Source organism: Zingiber officinale, chromosome 2A (genome assembly GCF_018446385.1).
Source record: "Zingiber officinale cultivar Zhangliang chromosome 2A, Zo_v1.1, whole genome shotgun sequence".
Lineage (NCBI taxonomy): Eukaryota > Viridiplantae > Streptophyta > Magnoliopsida > Zingiberales > Zingiberaceae > Zingiber > Zingiber officinale.
The window spans coordinates 114,072,716-114,094,732 of NC_055988.1; the positions used below are offsets into that span (position 1 = coordinate 114,072,716).

Sequence of the window (22,017 nt, forward strand, 5' to 3'; positions counted from 1 at the left end):
TTATCTAATTCTTCTAAGGGACAAGACTTAGCTAGAATTACCTTTAAATTTTTATTTTCACTTTCTAATTTGCAACAATCTTTTGTTAAAAGTTTAACGAACTTAAACATTTTATCGGGAGGAAGAGATCGTACCTGACTTACCTTGTCGATCTCGTTGTCCGTTTCTCCCCCTAAGCTGCTGCTTTCTTCCGACGTGTCTCCCCCTTCATCGATGCTCTCGATGCTCATTTCGGAAGAGCTTGAATCGCAGTCATCTTGATGACTCGCCATCAGTGCGAGTCAAGAGAATGCTTTGACTTCCAATTCGGACGACGTATTATCCCACGTCGCCTTCAGGGCCTTTCATTTTTGGATAGGCTTCTTACCCTTCTCCTTGTCTTTGTTCTTCAGCTTGGGGCAGTTGTCCTTGACATGCCCTTCTTCGTCGCAGTGGTAGCAGCGGATTGTCCTTTTCTTTTTCTCCTGCGGATGGTTAGTAGATCTAGATTTACAAAGTTTCTTGAATCTTCTTACCATCATTACCATTTCCTCGTCATCGAGAGAATTAAGATTCCGACTCAGGTTCGTCTCTCGAAGCTTTGAAGGAGACGTTGTTCTTGGGCTCCTTCATTCCTGCACATCTTGACTCATGCACTTCAAATGTTGAAAAAAATTCTTCTAATGAAATTTTTTCTAAATCCTTCAAAATGTAAAAAGCATCTACTAGTGATGCCCATTTTGAATTTCTCGGAAATGAATTTAACGCATACCTGAGCGAATCTCGGTTACTTACATTTTCTCCGAGATTCGTGAGTCCGGTGATGATTTCGTTTATTCTGGAGTGCAGATGTGCGACTGTCTCGTCTTCCCCAAGTCGCAGGCTGGTGAGCTGATTGCAAAGAAGATCTCGTCTAGCGAGCTTGGCTTCGGACGTTCCTTCGTGCAGCTCAAGGAACTTCTCCCAAAGCTCCTTTGCCGAGTTGTAGGTGCCGACACGGTTGAGTTCTTGTGGCGGAAGTACACTTAGCAGATGGAATTCTGCTTTCTTGTTTGCCACGTACTCGGCCTGCTCTTTCTTTGCCCATTGATTTTTCGCTTTGCCCTCGGGAGCTTCAAAATCGAGTTCCATTGTTAGTAATAAATCGAAATCGGTACCGAAAAATACCTCCATGTGCTTCTTCCAGCTTGCAAAGTCCCCCTCGAATTTTGGCAGATGGATGTTAGATCCGGCCATCTTGTTGCTTCATTCGGCGGTTAGTCCTCCTGAAGCGTCTCGGCTCTGATACCACTTGTAGGACCGTTGTGGTCGGCTAGGAGGGGGTTGAATAGCTCTGAATAAAACACAACCCTTTCTTGAACGATTAAGCTAACACTTGAAAAATAAATTAAGCAGAAAATAAAGCATAAAAACAAGGCACCATATTTGACTTGGTTACAACCGGGAAGGTTGTTAATCCAAGGAAGATGGTCGCACTAAGAACTCCTTCAGGCGAAGAAGCCTCGTTTACAGCAGTGTAGGCACAGAAAGACAGAAGCTTATCTAAACAGTGGAAGTGCACAAGTGTTGTTTACAATTTCTGAATTGATGAAAAGCTTCTGGATCAAGGCTATATTTATAGCCTTGGTCGGGGCGCCTAGAAGGGTTCCGGGCGCCCTGGGGGGATAAAACTTTATCCCCCAACGTTCAGATCGCGTAAATCGTGATCCTGGTCAAAATCAAGGTCCGGGCGCCCGGAACCCTTCCGGGCGCCCCGGAGCCCAAAGTCAACAAGTGTTGACTTTTTCGTCCGGGACCTCTTCTCTGGTTCAGTCCCGCCTCGGTCCGGTTCTTCTCCTCCGGATTCGCTCGCTTGAGTGATCTCTGCCATCCGGAAAAGGGCTCACCCGAACCCAACTTCCGGTCTTCTCGAGCGGGCTTCCCTCCGGCTTCTCGTCCCTCGGAATCGCCGCGTGTTTCCTTCTTGTCCGTCGGCGTACTCATCCGTAGTCTTCGTCCCTCGGACGCACCGCGTGCCGTCCTTCTCGCTAGCTGCGTCTCTTGCTCCCCGAGCAATCTTCCGCTTCGGCTTTCGTCCCTCGGAACCACTGCACGCTTCCTTCTCGTCCGCTGGTGTACTCTTCCGCAGCACCTCGTCCCTCGGACTGCCGTCCTTCTCGCTAGCTGCGTCTTCCGCTCGACTACCTGTGCTCCTAAGCTCCTGCACACTTAGACACAATGTTAGAAACACACAGGACCTAACTTAACTTATTGATCACACCAAAACAACCTTGGGGTTCCAACACCCTGAACATTGTTCATTCTAGATTAATTTTTTTCACTTTGAGCATCTTCAAAATAGAGTTAGTCCAAGTAACAAAAAGACCTGCAAAATAGAGTTAGCATAGATAATAAAACTTATAAATTAGATCTTGTCTAACACGACCATGATATGATCTTGGTTTTAACTTAGATTTTCAAAATAGATCTAAGTTGGACTAGCACTTACAATCCCACTAGGACACGTCTTCACTGGATCTCTCTCCTCCAGTTGTTTATCTTCACTTACTATTTGCAGACTTACTTGACGTCTGACCTACCAAGTCTTCTTGCCAGATGTCTCATTTTGATTTCTTCCAATTGTCAGGTCCTAATGACCTAATTAGACTTCTTTGCAAATATCATGTTCTCTTTGACCTATCTGGGCTTCCTGTCAGTTAACTGGTCCTCTTGACATAACTGGACTTCAGCCTGGTATCAGGTCCTGTTTACCTATCAAGTCCTTTAGTCTGTACACTAGGTCCAAGCATTGGAAAACACATAATCTAACTTTCACATTTGTCATGTATCAAAACAATATTTTGATTATTAGTGATGACTGCACCAACAACTATTAATATATTACTTACATAATATCATTGAACTAGTCTAGGTTTTATCATAAAATGCATGAACCGATAGATCTAGGCATCCTTTGCATCTCACAAACACCTAGGCTTAATTGTTTGTATATTGAGCCACATAGATGGGCGTGAGATGTTAGGATCAACCTCTAGTTCTAGATGTAGACAAGTGCATTGATATGAATCAAGCTGTATATATAAAAAAAATGATTACTACGGTGACTAAATCCAAATTAAAATTGATGGTTATCCAATATCATTTAAATTAAGGAAAAGAGAGTTAGACATTTTGATTAAGGATATTTTTTAGATGAATTACTATTTTGAAATAAAATTATTTGAAATAAAATTATTTTGAAAATATTTTTGAAAATACTTTGAAAAATGCCATTGTAAAAACATTGGAAATATTTTTTCATTGTTGAAAATTATTTCAAAATTTTCTTTGAAAACTTATTGCAATGATCCCCATTTTGATATGTGTTAAAGGGGGAGAGTTAGATTTAAAGTTCAAGCTTAGAGAACATTGACTTAGAAAATTGATCTTTGGTAATGGAACTCAGACTTAGATCGACTTTAGTTAAGTTTAAGTTGGTTATTTAAAGATTGTTAGACTTTTAACTTAAACTTTAACTTAATGTTTGATTTTTTTTTTTGCTACAGTTTAAGTTGTTAATGTTGGGACCGTGATGTCCGCTAGAGGGGGGGTGAATAGTATTTCGTCGCGCTTTTCGGTTACTTCGTCTTGATAATGTGCAGCGGAAATAAACACAAGACACACACAACGCTAATACTACGGATTTACTTGGTATTCACCTCAAGAAGATGTGACTAATCCAAGGATCCACACGACACACTCACTCCACTAATAAAAACCTCCTTCTTGGTCGCAGCCGGAGGCGGAGAAGCCTTGTACAGTACTCACACACAAACACAAACACAAGAAGAAGAAACAAAAATACAATGTAATACACCCTTCTTCTTGCTTACTTGTGCTTATCATCGCCTCTTGAACCTTAGAGAAACTCCCCAAGTGCCTTCAAGAACTAGCGTGAGTAGATCGAAGAAAGCTCGTGAAGAATCGCCAAAGAACGGTGCAAAAGATCGCAAGAGATCTGCGGAGAAAACGCTCCACCAAGGCTTTAAACAGTGCTCCCAATCGATCCAATCCATCCCCAATCGATTGCCACGTCAGCACCCAGCAATCTAAGCCGTCCATCACCTATAACCTGCGCAACGGTCACTTCCCAATTGATCAACTGATCGATTGAGACTGCCTGAATCGATCGACCGATTGATTCAGAGCCTTTCTGTGCTCTCGCATCCCCGCGAGAGCTTCTGCTGCCCAATCGATTGACCGATCGATTGGCAGCTCCCAATCTATTGCCTGATCGATTGGGAAAGCTTCTGTGCTCGTGATTTTTTGACCCCAATCGATCGACCGATCGATTGGGCCATCCCAACAATCGCAACACACTCCAATAGATCGGCTGATCGATTGGAGCCTCTTCAATCGATCGCCCGATCGATTGAACACCCTGGACTTGACTCAAACTCAAGTCCAGCTTCCCAAACCCAACTCTCGGTCAACCGTGACCTGTTGGGTTTGCACGCCTAGCATTTGGCTACTCCCGACCAACCTCGAACTAGCCTTCTAGCCTCCTCCATCAGCCTTGCGTCCCTCGGATATCTCCCCGTCCTTCACGCCTTACCTTCTGGAGCTTCCATCGGCCTCATCCTAGTTGTCGAGTTTTCCTTGCCAAATCACCCTAGGACTTGCTTTGCCAAGATCACACTTGGACTTTCCAATTGCCTGGCTCCTCACCAGGACTTTCCCTTTGCCTAGCTATATTAGGACTTTCCAATTGCCTGATCTCACTTATCAGGACTTTCACCACCAAGTCTGGTCAATACTGACCTACTTGAATTTTCACTCTTGCCAACCTTCCTGCTGGATTTACCTTTGCCTAATCTCCAATTAGGACTTTCCCAGTTAAGTCTCCTATCAACCTTAGCCTACTTGATTTCTCTCTTGCCTAACCTCTAGTTAGGACTTTTCCAGATGCCTAACCTCTAGTTAGGACTTCCAGACACCTAACCTCCATTTAGAACTTACCTAGTTAAGTCTCCTGTCATCCCTGACCCACTTGACTTGTCTTCTTCTTAACTTGGTCAAACTTTTGATTATCTCCACAATCGGACGATTGCCCTAGCAATCTCCATATATTGTCAAACATCAAAACTCAAATCCCGACTCAAGCTTGACTCAACTCAAGCTTAGTCAAACTGGTTAAACTTGACCTAGGGAAAATTACTCCAACAATCTCCCCCTTTTTGATGTTTGATAATACCTTTAAGTTAGGCAAAATCTCATAGCCTTAACCTCTTTTTTATCACAAGGCTAAATTGCATAGCCTTAATCCTTCTTTATACCAAGGCTAAATCCTATAGCCTTAACCCTTTCATGACAAAGCATGAATGAATGTTTCCTTCATTCTCTCCCTTTCCTAGAGGGCAAACTCCCCCTGCTTGGGATGAAGGCCTGACTTAACCTTCCATTCTCCCCCTTTATCACACATCAAAAACTGAAAACACACTATTCTCCACAAAAGTTACTTCTATGTTGTTTACAACCTCATATGTTGTTAACAACCCCACAATGAAGATCTCATAGCCCCCATTATCTCCAAAGCTCCCCCTTGAGCTCTACTTCACTTCACAATGCTCATCCTAGAGCATGCATCAACCTCCCAATGAAACTCTCATTCATTGTATGCAATGCTCCTCCTTGAACAGTAATCTTTTTCTCAATGCTCATCCAAGAGCATTTTTTACTTTACCAATGAAGGTCTGATCCCCTTCATTAATCCAATGCTCCCCCTTGAGCAGTAATCTACTCCATAATACTCATCCGAGAGCATTTATCATCCAAGCACTAAAGATAACCAATCTTCCATTGCTCCCCAATACTCAACCTTGAGTATTATTCAACACGAAGGTTTAAGCCACCTTCCAAGGTCTTTGAAAAGATTTTTATGTTTTCAAAGAGTAACTCCCCCTAAAAATATGGTCAAACTTCTATCATTGCACCAACAATGACTTGAGGCTCCTAAATAGTAAGGAAAACTAAAACTTGAAGTTTTGAGGTTCAAAAATTCAATAATGAAACTAACCTCAACCTAAACTTCACCTAAGTCGACATTAACCAAACTATGCTTGTTTTCATCATGAAAACTCTCCCTAAGTGTATACAAATATATTCCAAGGGGCTTGGAATGGTTAATGGGACTCGAAGTGACTTGAAGTGCTGAAATCAGGCTTTTTCAGCCAAAATCAGACTTCCCAATAGATTGAAGTTGAGACTCAATCGATTGAAATCACTTCAATCGATCCATTGATCGATTCCACAAGCTACTGCTCGTAGAAATTCCTTCTGAATCGATCTACTGATCGATCCAGCCTGGGTCAATCGATCGGCTGATCGATTCACTACCCTTCTATTCGTGGGAATTGGCTTCCCAATCGATCGACTGATCGATCGAAACCAGCCCAATCGATCGGCTGATCGATTGGGTTTTTGATTTCCTGAAATTCAATTTCAGCGAAATTCAGAAACTCCCTAAAAATTCTACACACCTCTAAAAATCATGAAACTTCATGTAGACATTATTTAGAATATACTTTATCAAGAAAAAATATTTTTCTATGAAAATACTACCTATTTTCAAAGATTGACACAAACTCGAAAAGTCTTGAAAACTTCAATATTTTCTCCTAGTTTATGTCTAACTTTCCAATGATGATTACTATCAAAAGATAGTTTTCACCAAAGTTTTCCAAAAGTATTTTAAAATGATTTTCAAAACCAATATCTAACCATGTTCTTTGGGCTCAATGCACATGACTTGTACATTAGCTTTCCCAATGATTGGAAAACACATAACTATGTGTTTTGATGAACCTAAAACTCAACAAGATGCAATAAATCAACATCTTGAGTTTTGTTCACCATCCTAACATCTCACTTGTATCTAATGTGTAGAAAAACACATACAAGCCACCTTATGGTTCTTTGTGAGATGTATATTTGATTTTGCCCTAAACTAAGGGATCATGCATCTCTATCTAGGCATTGTGAAAATCATGATTATCCGTCTAGGATATCACTTGATATGATCCCACTTGTTGGGACACTTCCATTCATAATTAATGTCTTTTGTCCTTAATTACAAGGAAATTGACATAATGCATGATGATTAATGGCATACATCAAAATAAGTAATTTTTAAAAGAAAAGCATGCTATAGCTACATGATGTATGCATGACATGACATGATATTTTTATGTTTTTCATAATAAAAGTGAAGGCAACGCATGATGTCATGACATATGATACGCAATCAAACATGACATTTTAGCATAAATAAAATATGTCTAGATAGGCTATCTAAGTATCCTTAATCCTATGCTAAACCTTAAAATTTAATCCTAAATTGCCCATTTATTGAAGAAATGCCAAAACCCAACTTGACATTTCTTTTACCCTTTTCTATTTGTGCCAATTGAGATTAAAAATTCAATCCTCAAATTTTTGTTTGACACAAATGACTCCTCTTAAGGTTTAAACGTTGAGACTTAAGATTTAGATTTACTCTTAGTTCCTTAAGAACATGCTAATATCTCAACTAGACATTTCTTATCCTTTTTCCAAGTGTGCCAACTTACCTTTGATGTGATTCCTCAAGGTTTGACACAACTTATTCTTCCAAAGAGTAATTAATTTGATTAAGGTTTAAATTTCTAACTTAATATTTCTTTTTACATTTGTGCCAATTTAAATTTAAATCCAATCCCTCAACACTTGGCACATTTTACTCTTTCAAAGAGTAAATGAAATCAAATTAAGACTTAGATTTGCCTTTAACTTTCTAAGAAAGTGCCAAAACCCCAACTTGACATTTCTTATCCTCTTCTAAATGTGCCCATTTAACTTAAGGTCAAATCCTCAAAGTTTGACACATTTTACTCTTCCAAAGAGTAAACATCTTACATTAGGACCTAGATTTTCCTTTAATTACCCTAAGAAAATACCAAAACCCCAGTTCGATATTTCTTATGTTTTCCCAATTGTGCCAATTTAATTCAACCATAATTTCTTAAGGTTTGGCACATGTTACTCTTTCAAAGAGTAACCCTATAATCCTTTTCATTTTCAAAGGTTAACAATAACCTTGAAAATGCTCTCAAGCATCAACTTTCCCAAGGTTGGGTTTGTTAGGACCAAAAGTAGCTAGAGGGGGGGGGGGGGTGAATAGCTCATCGCGTTCGCTCGGTGCTTGGCGTTGCTCGGCGTTGCTTGTTCCTTCAAAGATGTGCAGCGGAAAATACAGAAACAATCACACAACGCTAACACGGTTGGTTTACTTGGTATCCACCTCACAAGGAGGTGACTAATCCAAGGATCCACACCACGCACGCACCCTCCACTATGAAACACTCCTTTTCGGTAACTACCGAGGGCGGAGAAGCCCTACAAGACTCTCGGTACAAGAAGAAGGAAAGGGAAACAAAATACAAGCACAAAGCTTACAATGAATGCAGAAAACCCTAACCCTAGCTTCTCTTCTTGCCTTTGATCCGCCTCTTGACTTGGAAAACTTCCAAGATCCTTCAAGAACTGGCGATTTGAGCTTTGTGAGTGCTGTGGAGGAGCTGGCGAGAAATCTGGAGTGAATCGGAGAAGATATGTCGAAGGAAATGAACGCCTGCGGCCTTTATCGACGCCAACGGTCGGATCCCGATCGATTCGAATGTTCCCAATCTATCGGGGAGGCTTTGGATCGATCCACGGATCGATCCAGAGCGCCTCTGTGCTCTGGATCGATCCAACGCTATCGCGCGAAGCGGCCGCGTCCCAATCGATCCACCGATCGATTGGAACATCTGGATCGATCCACGGATCGATCCAGCTCCTGGATCGAACCACGGATCGATCCACACGATCGATCCCCTGAATCGATCCACTGATCGATCCAACACTTGGTTTTTGCCCAAAACCAAGTTCCAAGCCTCTCAAACCAACATCCGGTCAACCTTGACCTGTTGGTACATCATGCCTAGCATCTGGTCACTCCTTTGACCTGCTAGGACTTCCCACCAAGTGTCTGGTCAATCCCTTTGACCCACTTAGACTTTTCTATTCATGCCAAGTATCTGGTCACTCCCTTGACCTACTTGGACTTCCCAACACCAGATGTCCGATCATCCTTGATCCATCTGGATTTTCCCTTGCCTGGCTTCACTCACCAGGACTTTCACCTAGCTCCACTCACTAGGGCTTTCACCTGGCTTCACTCACCAGGACTTTCACCTAGCTTCACTCACTAGGGTTTTCACCTGGTTTCACTCACCAGGACTTCCCTGTCAAGTATCCGGTCAACCTTGACCTACTTGACTCTTCTTCAATCAATTTCTTATTGTCTAACATCTAAACTCAAACCAAGACTCAGCTTGGTCACCCAGGTCAACCTTGACCTGAGGGATGTTGCACCAACAATCTCCCCCTTTTTGATGTTTGACAATACCACAATAACACTTACAATACCACATGTAAGTTAGGCTAATCCTATAGCCTCAATCTTCATGCCACTAGGTAATGAACATATAAATTAAGCTCTTCATTCTCCCCCTACGAGGGCACACTCCCTCTAGGTAATGAAAGCCTAACTTATACCCATTCATAGGTCCTTTCATTCTCCTCCTATTGGCACACATCAACCCATCTTTGGGCACACATCAAACCATGCCCCAATTTTGGGTACACATCAACAAATCCATTTGTTGAAAACTCTCCCCCTGAAGAGTTGCTCATCGTTGTTCACAACATCACTCGTTGTGATCAACACGATAATGAAGGTCCCATACCCTTCATTTATCCTTAACTTCTCCCTCAATGTAGACAAATACCCAACCTTGAGCATTATCTAACCACTTGAGTTCCCACTTGAAATAATGAGGATATCCACTCCCCATTTCAAGTTCAAAAGCTCATACATGAGCATTTTCTTTAAAGAAGGTTAACCACCTTCCAAGGTTCATGAAAAGTAATTTTTCATGTCTTTAAAGAGTCCCTCCCCCTAAAGACATGGTGGTGACTTCTGTCATTGCACCAACAATGACTTGGAATCCCTAAACCTTTAGGAAACCCAAATTTAGAAGTTCTGAGGTTCAAATACTCAAAATTTGAAACAAACCTCAACCTAAACTTCAATGAAGCCTTCCTTAACCAATCCATCCTTGTTTTCACATGAAAACACCCTTTGTATGTATACAAATGCATTTTAGGGTTTGGAATGGTTACCTAGACTCAAAGAGGTTCAAAGATGCTGAAATCAAGCCTTCGACCAAAATCAGCAACTTGGATCGATTGGAGTTGAGTTCCAATCGATTGAACCTTTCAATCGATCCACCGATCGATTCAGACTCCTGGATCGATCGGTGATCGATCCAGCGAGCTTCTACTCGTCATTCGAATCGATCCACGGATCGATTCGGCACTCAATCGATCCATGGATCGATCGAGACTCGATAGTTGCTGAAATTCCATTTCGGTCAACTGAAACCCTAGAAAATTCTACAAAAATTCAAAAATCATGAAATTTCGTGTAGACATTATTTAGGCATACTTAATCATGGAAAAATAGCTTTCTATGAAAATACATCATATTTTCAAAGATTGACACAAACTTGAAAACTTGCAAAACTTTAGTGTTTTTCTTCAAGTTTGTGTCTAACTATTCAATGGTGATTACTATCAAAAGATAGCCTTCACCAAGGTTTTCCAAAAATATTTTAAAAACATTTTCAAAACCAATATCCCATCATGTTCCTTGGGCATAATGCACATTACTTGTACATTAGCTTTCCCAATGATGGGAAAACACATAACTATGTGTTTTGATGAACCTAAAAACTCAAAAGAATGCACTAAATCAACATGTTGAGTTTTGTTCATCATCCTAACATCTCACTTGTATCTATTGTGGACAAAACACATACAAGTCACCTTATAGTCTTTGTGAGATGTAGATTTTGGTTTTTGCCCTAATCTAGGGATCATGCATATTTATCTAGGCATTTTAGAAATATTAGACATCCACCTAGGATGTCACTCGTTAATAAGTGTTGTTAAATGTCATTTGTCCTTAATTACAAGGAATTAAACTTAATGCATGATAATGTTATGGCATATATCAAAAGAAAATAATTTTCAAAAGAAAATATCCTATTACTACATGATTTATGAATGTCATGACATGGTATTTTTGGATTTTTCATAATAAAACATGAATGCAAAACTAGACATGATGTCATGGCATATGATGGGCAAACAATCATGGCAAGATTTAGCATAAATAAAATATACCTAGATTAACTATCTAAGTATCCTTAAAGTCTTAGCTAAACTTACACCTTAAACCTAGATTGCCCTAAAGTGCTACAAGAGAATGCCAAAGCCTAAATTGGCATTTCTAATTTCCTTGATTTAATGTATGCCAATTGAAAATAAACATGTCCTCAAATGTTGGCATATTCCATTTTTCCTCAAGAGTGATTACATAAATCAAGGCCCGGATTGCCTTAAATTTTCAAGAGAATACCAAAATCCCAACTTGGTATTTCTCAAGGTTTTCCCAATTTGTGTCATTTTAAGATAAAATCAATTTTTCACCATTAGACACATTTTACTCTTTCAAGGAGTAATCAATAATTCCATTTCATTTTCAAAGGTTAACTAAAACCTTGAAAATGCTCCTTGAGTGTCAATTTCCTCAAAGTTGGGTTAACTACCCTTCTAATCGGAGTTGACACTCTCTAACCCATCTATGGGGTAGAGAAGATGCTCCTAGGAACCCAACACCTATTGGTGCTTCTTGGATGCTCTAGGTACTCACTAGGGATAACTTCCCTACATACCTTCCTAGTGACCTTGTTGGGCTTCTTAGAAGCCTTGGTCACATTTTCTAGGTCAACTCTAGGGATAGCTTCCCTTGTAACCTTCTTTGTGACTTTCTTAGACTTCTTAGAAGTCTTAGTCACATTTATTGCAAAAATACTCTTAGGGATGACTTCCCTAGTATTCTTGGCTTGACCACTAGACCTAGGGTTTGTTCCATAACTATATGGAACTCTATGGTAAGAGGGCACATCCTTCTTAGCCTTTGGTTTGTATCCCAAACCTCTATGGCCATTAGATGACCTTTGTGCTCCTAGACCTAGGCTATGCTCATTTTGCCCTTTTAGGATATTTTCCATCCTTGTGGTGGGCCTTTCCATTTTAGCAAGCCTTGACCTCAAGACTTGATTTTCTATCACTAAGTCCTTAGTTTTAGATTTTCATTTGATTCATGAGCATATTTGTTCTTGGGCTTGTATCTAAAATCTTTAGAGTTATTGCCCAAGTGTCTATCTACCTTCCTAACCTTAGGTTGGGTAGTTTTGGCATGTAGGGCCACATGTTTTTCCTTAAAGCCCTCATGCTTTCTATTCTTATGGTAAATTTCATTAAAATGATAAAAGTTAGAACTATCATGCTTTTTACCATAATGTAAAGGAGTAGGCTCAATAAATGTTACCTTCTTCTTTACCTTAGAGACTCCCCCTTGACTAGAGCTTCCTCCATGAGCCTTGACCACCTTCTTCCCCTTAGGGCATTGACTTCGGTAATGCCCCTTTTGATTGCAAGAGAAGCACACGATGTGCTCCTTGCTCTTCTTTGTTCCGGGGATGGTCTCCTTGCCCTTTTGTGCCACTTGGCCCTTCTTCTTGGCCAATTTAGGGCATTTGCTCTTGTAGTGCCCACTTTCCCTACACTCAAAACATATTATATGATTTTTATTTTTAATTGAAACATTTATACCTTCTTGTATAGGGATGGCACTTGCTCCTCCATTTGATATTTCTTGAATTTCGGAGGTGGCACCATCTTCTTCTTCTTCTTCACTTGACCCGGATGTAGAAGCTTCTCCTTCTTCTTGATCCGGCGTCACCAAAAATTGCTCCCCCTCAATCCTAGAGGTGGAGGCTTCATCATCTTGAACATGAAACAAGGAGTATGCTCCTCCTTGTTCCCTTCGTGCATTTCCTTGAGGATGAAGCTTCTTGGATTTCCTCTTCTTGGGTTGAGCATCTCTCAACCTTGGAGTCCTCCTCTTGATCTTGCTCCAAAGAGTCACCCTCTCCGGATTCTTCATGATCTTGTACAGTGGAGGGGATCTCTTCATGAAGCTTGGCCAATTTGCTCCATAGTTCCTTTGCATCTTCAAATTCTCCAATTTTGCAAAGGATGGTGCTTGACAATAAATTGACCAAAAGCTTGGTCACTTTGTCATTGGCCTCGCACCTTTGGACTTGCTCTTGGCTCCACTTGCTCCTCTTGAGAACTTTGCCCTTTGAGTTTGTTGGAGTCTTGAAGCCTTCCATAAGAGCAAACCATTGCTCTATCTCCATCATAAGAAAATTTTCGATTCTTGATTTCAAAGAATCGAAGCTTGTAGATGAATATGGTGGAGCCACCCTTGTGTCAAATCCAAGTCCATCTTGGAATTGCATCTTGAAGTTGAGCTTGATAAAATCTTGAACTTGAAGAATTTGCTCCAACTTCTTCACCCTCTAGCTTTTCTTGTTATGCTTGACCCTTCCGGCGATGATTCCGGTGAAGAGCGGCCTTGCTCTGATACCACTTGTTAGGACCAAAAGTAGCTAGAGGGGGGGGGGTGAATAGCTCGTCGCGTTTGCTCGGTGCTTGGCGTTGCTCGGCGTTGCTTGTTCCTTCAAAGATGTGCAGCGGAAAATACAGAAACAATCACACAACGCTAACACGGTTGGTTTACTTGGTATCCACCTCACAAGGAGGTGACTAATCCAAGGATCCACACCACGCACGCACCCTCCACTATGAAACACTCCTTTTCGGTAACTACCGAGGGCGGAGAAGCCCTACAAGACTCTCGGTACAAGAAGAAGGAAAGGGAAACAAAATACAAGCACAAAGCTTACAATGAATGCAGAAAACCCTAACCCTAGCTTCTCTTCTTGCCTTTGATCCGCCTCTTGACTTGGAAAACTTCCAAGATCCTTCAAGAACTGGCGATCTGAGCTTTGTGAGTGCTGTGGAGGAGCAGGCGAGAAATCTGGAGTGAATCGGAGAAGATATGTCGAAGGAAATGAACGCCTGCGGCCTTTATCGACGCCAACGGTCGGATCCCGATCGATTCGAATGTTCCCAATCGATCGGGGAGGCTTTGGATCGATCCACGGATCGATCCGGCGCCTACTGGATCAACTCACGGATCGATCCACGGATCGATCCGGCCATTCCAATCAATCCAATCGATCCAGCGATCGATTGGAACATCTGGATCGATCCACGGATCGATCCGGAGGCTCTCTGGAAAGCTCGGATCGATCCACCGATCGATCCGCAGCCCTCGATCCTCGATCGATCCAACACTTGGTTTTTGCCCAAAACCAAGTTCCAAGCCTCTCAAACCAACATCCGGTCAACCTTGACCTGTTGGTACATCATGCCTAGCATCTGGTCACTCCTTTGACCTGCTAGGACTTCCCACCAAGTGTCTGGTCAATCCCTTTGACCCACTTAGACTTTTCTATTCATGCCAAGTATCTGGTCACTCCCTTGACCTACTTGGACTTCCCAACACCAGATGTCCGATCATCCTTGATCCATCTGGATTTTCCCTTGCCTGGCTTCACTCACCAGGACTTTCACCTAGCTTCACTCACTAGGGTTTTCCTTCTGCCTGGCTTCACTCACCAGGACTTTCACCTAGCTTCACTCACTAGGGTTTTCACCTGGTTTCACTCACCAGGACTTCCCTGTCAAGTATCCGGTCAACCTTGACCTACTTGACTCTTCTTCAATCAATTTCTTATTGTCAAACATCTAAACTCAAACCAAGACTCAACTTGGTCACCCAGGTCAACCTTGACCAGAGGGATGTTGCACCAACAGGGTTAACTACCTTTCCAAATGGAGTTGATACTCTCTAAACACATCTAGGGTGTAGAGAATATGCTCCTAGGAACCCAAAACCTATTGGTGCTTCTTGAATGCTCTAGGTACTCACTAGGGATGACTTCCCTAGATACTTTCCTAAGGACCTTTCTAGGCTTCTTAGAAGCCTTGATCACTTCTACTAGGTTAACTCTAGGAATTGCTTCCCTTGTAACATTCTTTGTGACTTTATTAGGCCTTTTTGGAGCCTTAATCACCTTTACTAGATCAACTTTAGGGATAACCTCCCTTGTGACCTTCTTTATGACTTTGTCAGACTTCTTAGAAGTCTTGGTCACATTGGTCTTGCCAAAAGAACCTTTAGGGCTTCCTTCCCTAGTATCTTTGACTTAACCTCTAAACCTAGGGTTGGTCCCATAGCTATATGGAACTCTATGAAAGGAAGTCACATCCTTCTTGACTTAGGTTTGTATCCCAAACCTTTATAGCCATTGGATGTTTCTTGTCTAGACTTTCCTAGGTTAAGCTCATTTTGACCCTTAAGCATATTTTCCATTTTTGCTAGGGTTCTTTTTAAATTATCAAGTCTTGATCTCAAGACTTGGTTCTCCATCATTAAATCAATATATTTGGATTTTTCTTGACCCCTATGAGCATTTCTATATTTAGGCATATATCTATAATCCTTAGAGTTATTACCTAAATTATTGTCTACCTTCCTAACCTTAGGCGTCGTAGTTCTAACATGAGGAGGAATGCATTTTCCATTAGTGCCATCATGCTTCCTACTTTCATGATAATTAGTATTAAAATGATAGGAATTATTCCTAATATGCATTTTATCATGACTAAAAGGAATTGTACTATTAAAGTTTACCTTGGGTTTGCTCTTAAAAGCTCCCTCTAGACTTGTGCTTTCTCCTCTAACTTTGATTGGCTTCTTCCCTTTAGGACATTGATTTCGGTAATGTCCTCTCTGATTGCAAGAAAAGCACACAATGTGCTCCTTGCTTCTCTTTATTGTGGGGTTGGTCTCCTTGAGCTTTTCTTTACCCTTTGTTGCTACTTGACCCTTCTTCTTGGCTAATTTGGAGCATTTGCTCTTGTAGTGCCCATGCGCCCTACACTCAAAGAAAATGATATGATTTTTATCTTTAATAATTGAAATCTTTATACCTTTGCTTGTAGGGTTGATGCTTGATCCTTCATTTGATTTTTCTTGCAATGTAGAGATGACATGATCTTCTATTTCTTCCTCTTCACTTGAGGATGTGGACTCTTCCACTTCTTCATCTCTTCAGGATGTGAAAGATATCTCCTCTTCCACCTCTTCTTTCTTTTTCTCTTCCTCCTCTTCCTTTTCCTCCTCGAATGTTGACCTCTCATCAACATCGGATTGGTCCTTCTCTTCTTGGACCAATGAGCCCTTCTCCTTGGGCTCTTCCACTCCTTGGACTTTTGTAGGGTCTTCATGATAGGCAATGGTCTTTTTCCAAAGATCACTTGCATTTGTGGTTTCACCTACGCTCAACAAAATATTAGAAGGTAGTAAATTATACAAAACTCTCGTTACCTCCTTGTCCGCCTCCGATTGCTCTCGTTGCTCTTTGGTCCAATGACGAGGTCGGAGGCGTTTACCCTTCTTATCCGTAGGAGCTTCAAATGGGTCACTCAAGACAACCCATTGGTTCCAATCCATTTGGAACCATGTCTCCAGCTGATTCCTCCAAAAGGTGAAGTCTTCCTTGTCATATGGCGGAGGAATCCGGATGTTCCATCCAAGTGGACCTCCCAAGTCCATCTTCTTCTTCCTCTAGCTTCTTGCTCTCTTGGTGGTTAGTCCGTAGAAGAGCGACCTCGCTCTGATACCAATTGTTGGGACCATGATGTCCGCTAGAGGGGGGGGGGGGGTAAATAGCGTTTCGTCATGCTTGTCGGTTGCTTCATCTTGATAATGTGTAACGGAAATAAACACAAGACACATACAACGCTAACACTACGGATTTACTTGGTATCCACCTCAAGAAAAGGCGAATAATCCAAAGATCCACACGACACGCTCACTCCACTAATAAAAACCTTCTTCTCGATCGCAGCCGGAGGCGGAGAAGCCTCGTACAGTACTCACACACAAACACAAACACAAACACAAGAAGAAGAAACAAAAATACAATATAATACACCCTTCTTCTTGCTTACTTGTGCTTATCGTCGCCTCTTGAACCTTGGAGAAACTCCCCAAGTGCCTTCAAGAACTAGCGTGAGTAGATCAGAGAAAGCTCGTGAAGAATCGCTAAAGAACGGCGCAAAAGATTACGGAGAAAACGCTTTGCCAAGGCTTTAAACAGTGCTCCCAATCAATCCAATCCATCCCTAATCGATTGTCACGTCAGCACCCAACAATCCAAGCCGTCCATCGCCTGCAACCTGCGCAACGGTCACTTCCCAATCGATCAACCGATCGATTGAGACTGCCTGAATCGATCGACCGATCGATTCAGAGCCTTTCTATGCTCTCGCGTCCGCGCGAGAGCTTCTGTTGACCATCGACTGATCGATTGGCAGCTCCCAATCGATCGCCCTATCGATTGGGAAAGCTTCTGTGCTCGTGATTTTCTGACCCCAATCGATCTACCGATCGATTGGGTCATCCCAACAATCGCAGCACACTCCAATCGATCGACTGATCGATTGGAGCCTCTTCAATCGATCGCCCGATCGATTGAACACCCTGGACTTGACTCAAACTCAAGTCCAGCTTCCCAAACCCAACTCTCGGTCAACCGTGACCTGTTGGGTTTGCACGCCTAGCATTTGGCTACTCCCGACCAACCTCGAACTAGCCTTCTAGCCTCCTCCATCAGCCTTGCGTCCCTCGGATATCTCCTCGTCCTTCACGCCTTGCTTCTGGAGCTTCCATCGGCCTCATCCTAGTTGTCGAGTTCTCCTAGCCAAATCACCCTAGGACTTGTTTTGCCAAGATCACACTTGAACTTTCCAATTACCTGGCTCCTCACCAGGACTTTCCCTTTGCTTAGCTATACTAGGACTTTCCAATTGCCTGATCTCACTTATTAGGATTTTCACCACCAAGTCTGGTCAATACTGACCTACTTGGATTTTTACTCTTGCCAACCTTCCTGTTGGACTTACCTTTGCCTAATATCCAATTAGGACTTTCCCAGTCAAGTCTCCTATCAACCTTGACCTACTTGATTTCTCTCTTGCCTAAACTCCAGTTAGGACTTTCCCAGATGCCTAAACTCCAGTTAGGACTTCCACACGCCTAACCTCCATTTAGGACTTACCTAGTCAAGTCTCCTGTCATCCCTAACCTACTTGACTTGTCTTCTTCTCAACCTAGTCAACCTTTTGACCATCTCCACAATCGGGCGATTGTCCTAGCAATCTCCATATATTGTCAAACATAAAAACTCAAATCCCGACTCAAGCTTGACTCAACTCAAACTTAGTCAAACTGGTCAAACTTGACTTAGGGAAAATTACTCCAATAGTTAAGGTATCAAGTCTTGATCTATTTTAACTTAAACTTTAACACTGCTATCTAATTTTAAATTAGTTAAACTCTTCTGATTCAAAGATTTGAACTATAAAATTTCCAAGTTTTTGATCTAAGATTAACTACTTTAATTTCAAATTTTTATAAAAGCATGTTAAACTTTGTTAGATCTGGTGTTTTTTTCTCTAACTTTAAACTATGTTGCCAAATATCAATGAGGAATTTGTTGGTACAGACAACGCCAATAATTAAACTTATATTTTGATGTCTGACAAAGAATTTAAAGTTAAACTCTATATATTTGATATGAGTGGTAAGTGTATAGGATACTTGCCATGTAAAGTTCTAGTGGATTAGGAGAACCAGATACTAGGCAGTACTAAAGTCTTTTTGGATTAAAAGGATCAAACACTAGATAGAGAAAGGTCGAATGTGTCAAGTGGAATAGACGTCTAGTAAGGAAAATCCTAATGGATTGATCAAACACTAAGGTGGTGTTTGGTAAATCTGAAAACTTATGTCTGAAATCTGAATACTAAATTTTAAGTGGTGGAACACTTATAGACCTGAAAATAAAAAGTTAAATAAATCAAATAAGAGGCTCTGAAATTTAAGTAACTAATTTGAAACCTATTTGATAAATAACTTAAATTAATATCTTAAAAATGTTTAAAAGACTATTATACCCTTATATATTACTATCTCTATAATAAATTTAATTTATTTAATTATATACTAATATAGCATAAATATAATCGTATAAATTAAATATTACATAAAATCGGTAAATTTATATATTTTATTATTATTATTATTATTATAAATGTAGATGTAATATATATATATATAATCGCGTTTATACTACCTATAAACTATAAACTAGGGTCAAAAAGTTTCTATATATCCGTAACATTATATATATGTATTATTGATTTGGTTTGAAAACTTCCTACCTGCTTATACAGGTTTGAAAACTTCATAAATCGTGCTTATATTGATAAATCGTGCTTATAAATAAATAGTTCGCAACCCATAGTGTTATTGAATTCAGAAATGTTCACAAAACATAATAATATTTAGATAGTGTTCACAAAACATAATAATATTTAAAATCGCATATTAAATAATTGATTTCCTATTTCTTCACGCAAATTAATCATATATGCTTGATCAGCTTGTCTCGAGGACTCTATAACATAATAAAAGTCCTTTCCTACCATAATTCTATATCAAGCCCATCTTCTTTCCTACCATTATAAGCCATTGTTTTTTAGCTTCATCACTTTTCTTCCTAAGATGCATCCAAAATTCTCTATATGTCTTACTTTCACAAAATATTGTCCCAGCAACAAAATATAAAGGATCGCTCTCATCCAACATATCATCAAGAACTTTGGAACATTCTTCTACGCTTGCCTCATCTGAATCATTTAAATTCTTAAGAGTTTCTAAAATCTGTTCGTCAATATATTCAGATTTGTTTGACTTTCGGCGTTTAGACTTTGAATGTTCTATGCTAGGACTATGAGATATCTCTCTTTCCAAATCAACATCGACCTCAACCTCAGCATCAACATCAATAGTAATGTTACTATTTGGAATAGTTGGTGGCATTTCTTCCATTGAGGGACCCCATGCATCTTTCCCCGTAGCTGTAATACCATCAAATAGTGACTTCATTTCATCTGCAAATTGTAGGCCGGCATATCGAAATTGTTTTGCGTCTGGATAGATCTATAAAAAATATACAAAAGTGAGTGAATATAATATATATATATATATAACACTATTAAATTAATTAAAAATCTTATAACTTACCTTAGTATAGTCATCCCACTCTTCAGAAGTCCAGCTAACAGTATTGCTAATGGGATCGTATCCATTCCCAGTTTTATTAACTATTCTTTCCCAGATGTTGTACTTTCTTTTCAGGTAATCCAGTTGATTTTTCAACTGTTTTTGAGTAAGATCAAGTCCCTTTTTTTCTTTCATAAGATTACCAATTAGATCCCATGAACGTTTCTTAAAACTACTTCCACTCCTATTTCCACTAGTGCTTTCTTCAATACACGCATCTAAAAATGTTTTCAGAATTTCTGGATCTTTCCAATTAGCTCTTTTATCAACCATTTTATTTGTATTACTTGCCTAAAAAATAATAACATTTGACAACGTAAGTAAATAAAATCGGTAAGTTTATATATATGTTTATTATTATTATTATTATGATTATTATTATTATTATATAAATGTAGATGTAATATATATATATATATATATATATATATATATATATATATATACTTATACTACCTATAAACTAGGGTTCAAAAAAGTTTCTATATTTTGAAAACTTCCTACTTGCTTTTATATTATGCATAATATTAGGGTTTGAAAACTTCTTATTCAATAATATATATATGGATTAGGTTTGAAAACTTCCTAAATCGTGGTTATATTATGTATTTGGGTTGAAAACTTCCTAAATAATATTAAATCGTGATAATATGCATAATATTAGGGGTTAAAAACTTTTTATATACTAGGTTGAAAATACATTAAACTAATCAAACAAGAAATGAAATATGAAATAAGAAATCATAAGAAACAAGAAAAGAAAGAAGATACCTGAGATGAAGACATGAGAAGATGAACAGCTAGGTAAAGCTGAGAGAGAGAGAGAGTTGAAGAAGAAGCGGCGAAATAGCTAGGTAAAGCTGAGAGAGAGAGAGTTGAAGAAGCGGCGGCTAAATGGTGAAGAAAAACCTAAATTCTAATATATATATATGAATGTAATTTTATTAATTATACAAGGGTATATAAGTCTTTATAAGTTTAATTTTAACTTACCGTGTTATGATAGAAAAAAATAAGCTAAATATTTTAGCTTATGTTTTTGGTCTGAGTGTGTTAAGTTTTTTAGCTAATAAGCTGTTTTAAAATAGGTTATCAAATGAACTTTTTTCTAAAAAAAGTCCTTATTATATTAATTTAAGCGATAAGCTGCATTACCAAACACCACCTAAGTAGAAGGCATATGTCAGTTGGACCAGATGTTTGTCAAGTGAGTTAAGTTTTAGAGAAACCTTTCAATTTGAAATACAGTGAGGACATGTCTCACTTGGGACAAATCACTTAGCCAATGGTCTGACTGAGAAATCAACTCGGAGTTCTAAGTGAGATCAAATAATCTTATTGTCAAAAGAAAACATGTATATATATAACTGTTTCTAACTCTATTTTGTAAGACTATCTTTATATGCTAACTTTCTTTTACATAAAAATAGAGTTTGGGTTGATTGAAAGGTTCAATCGACCAAATAAGGAGGTTCAGTTGATTGATCCAAAGAAGATAGACACCATTAGATATGATCCAAGTCCAAAAGGAAATAAAGGATCAATTGATCGATAATGAGGATCAGTCGACCGAACATATATAGAAATAAAGGATTGGATAAGACAATACTATGGTTCAAAGGAAACTTTGGGGATCAATCGACTGATCAAGCTATTTTCGTGGAAGATACGATTTGATCAGATTGTGAACCTGAACATGAACCCAAGCATCTTTGAGCTTCAGTCGATCAAACAAGAGATTT

At 39.7% G+C, this 22,017-nt stretch overlaps 1 protein-coding gene across 1 annotated transcript; it reads right to left on the reverse strand.

Annotated features, from left to right (window-relative positions):
* Nucleotides 1-19,633: 19,633 nt before the first annotated feature.
* LOC122039906 lies at nt 19,634-20,548 on the reverse strand. The gene is made up of 2 exons (XM_042599321.1): nt 20,237-20,548; nt 19,634-20,152 (listed from the first exon to the last, which is right to left on the reverse strand). The coding sequence occupies exons 1-2, from the start codon at nt 20,546-20,548 to the stop codon at nt 19,643-19,645; spliced, it is 822 nt and encodes a 273-aa protein (XP_042455255.1). The 3' UTR covers nt 19,634-19,642.
* Nucleotides 20,549-22,017: the final 1,469 nt, after the last annotated feature.

Excerpts from the sequence above, each read along its gene's own strand:
- LOC122039906 (XM_042599321.1), bottom strand. The coding sequence starts at position 20,548 with ATGGTTGATAAAAGAGCTAATTGGAAAGATCCAGAAATTCTGAAAACA. Across the intron at positions 20,153-20,236 it reads AGTGGGATGACTATACTAAG|ATCTATCCAGACGCAAAACA; the intron begins GTAAGTTATAAG and ends TATTTTTTATAG.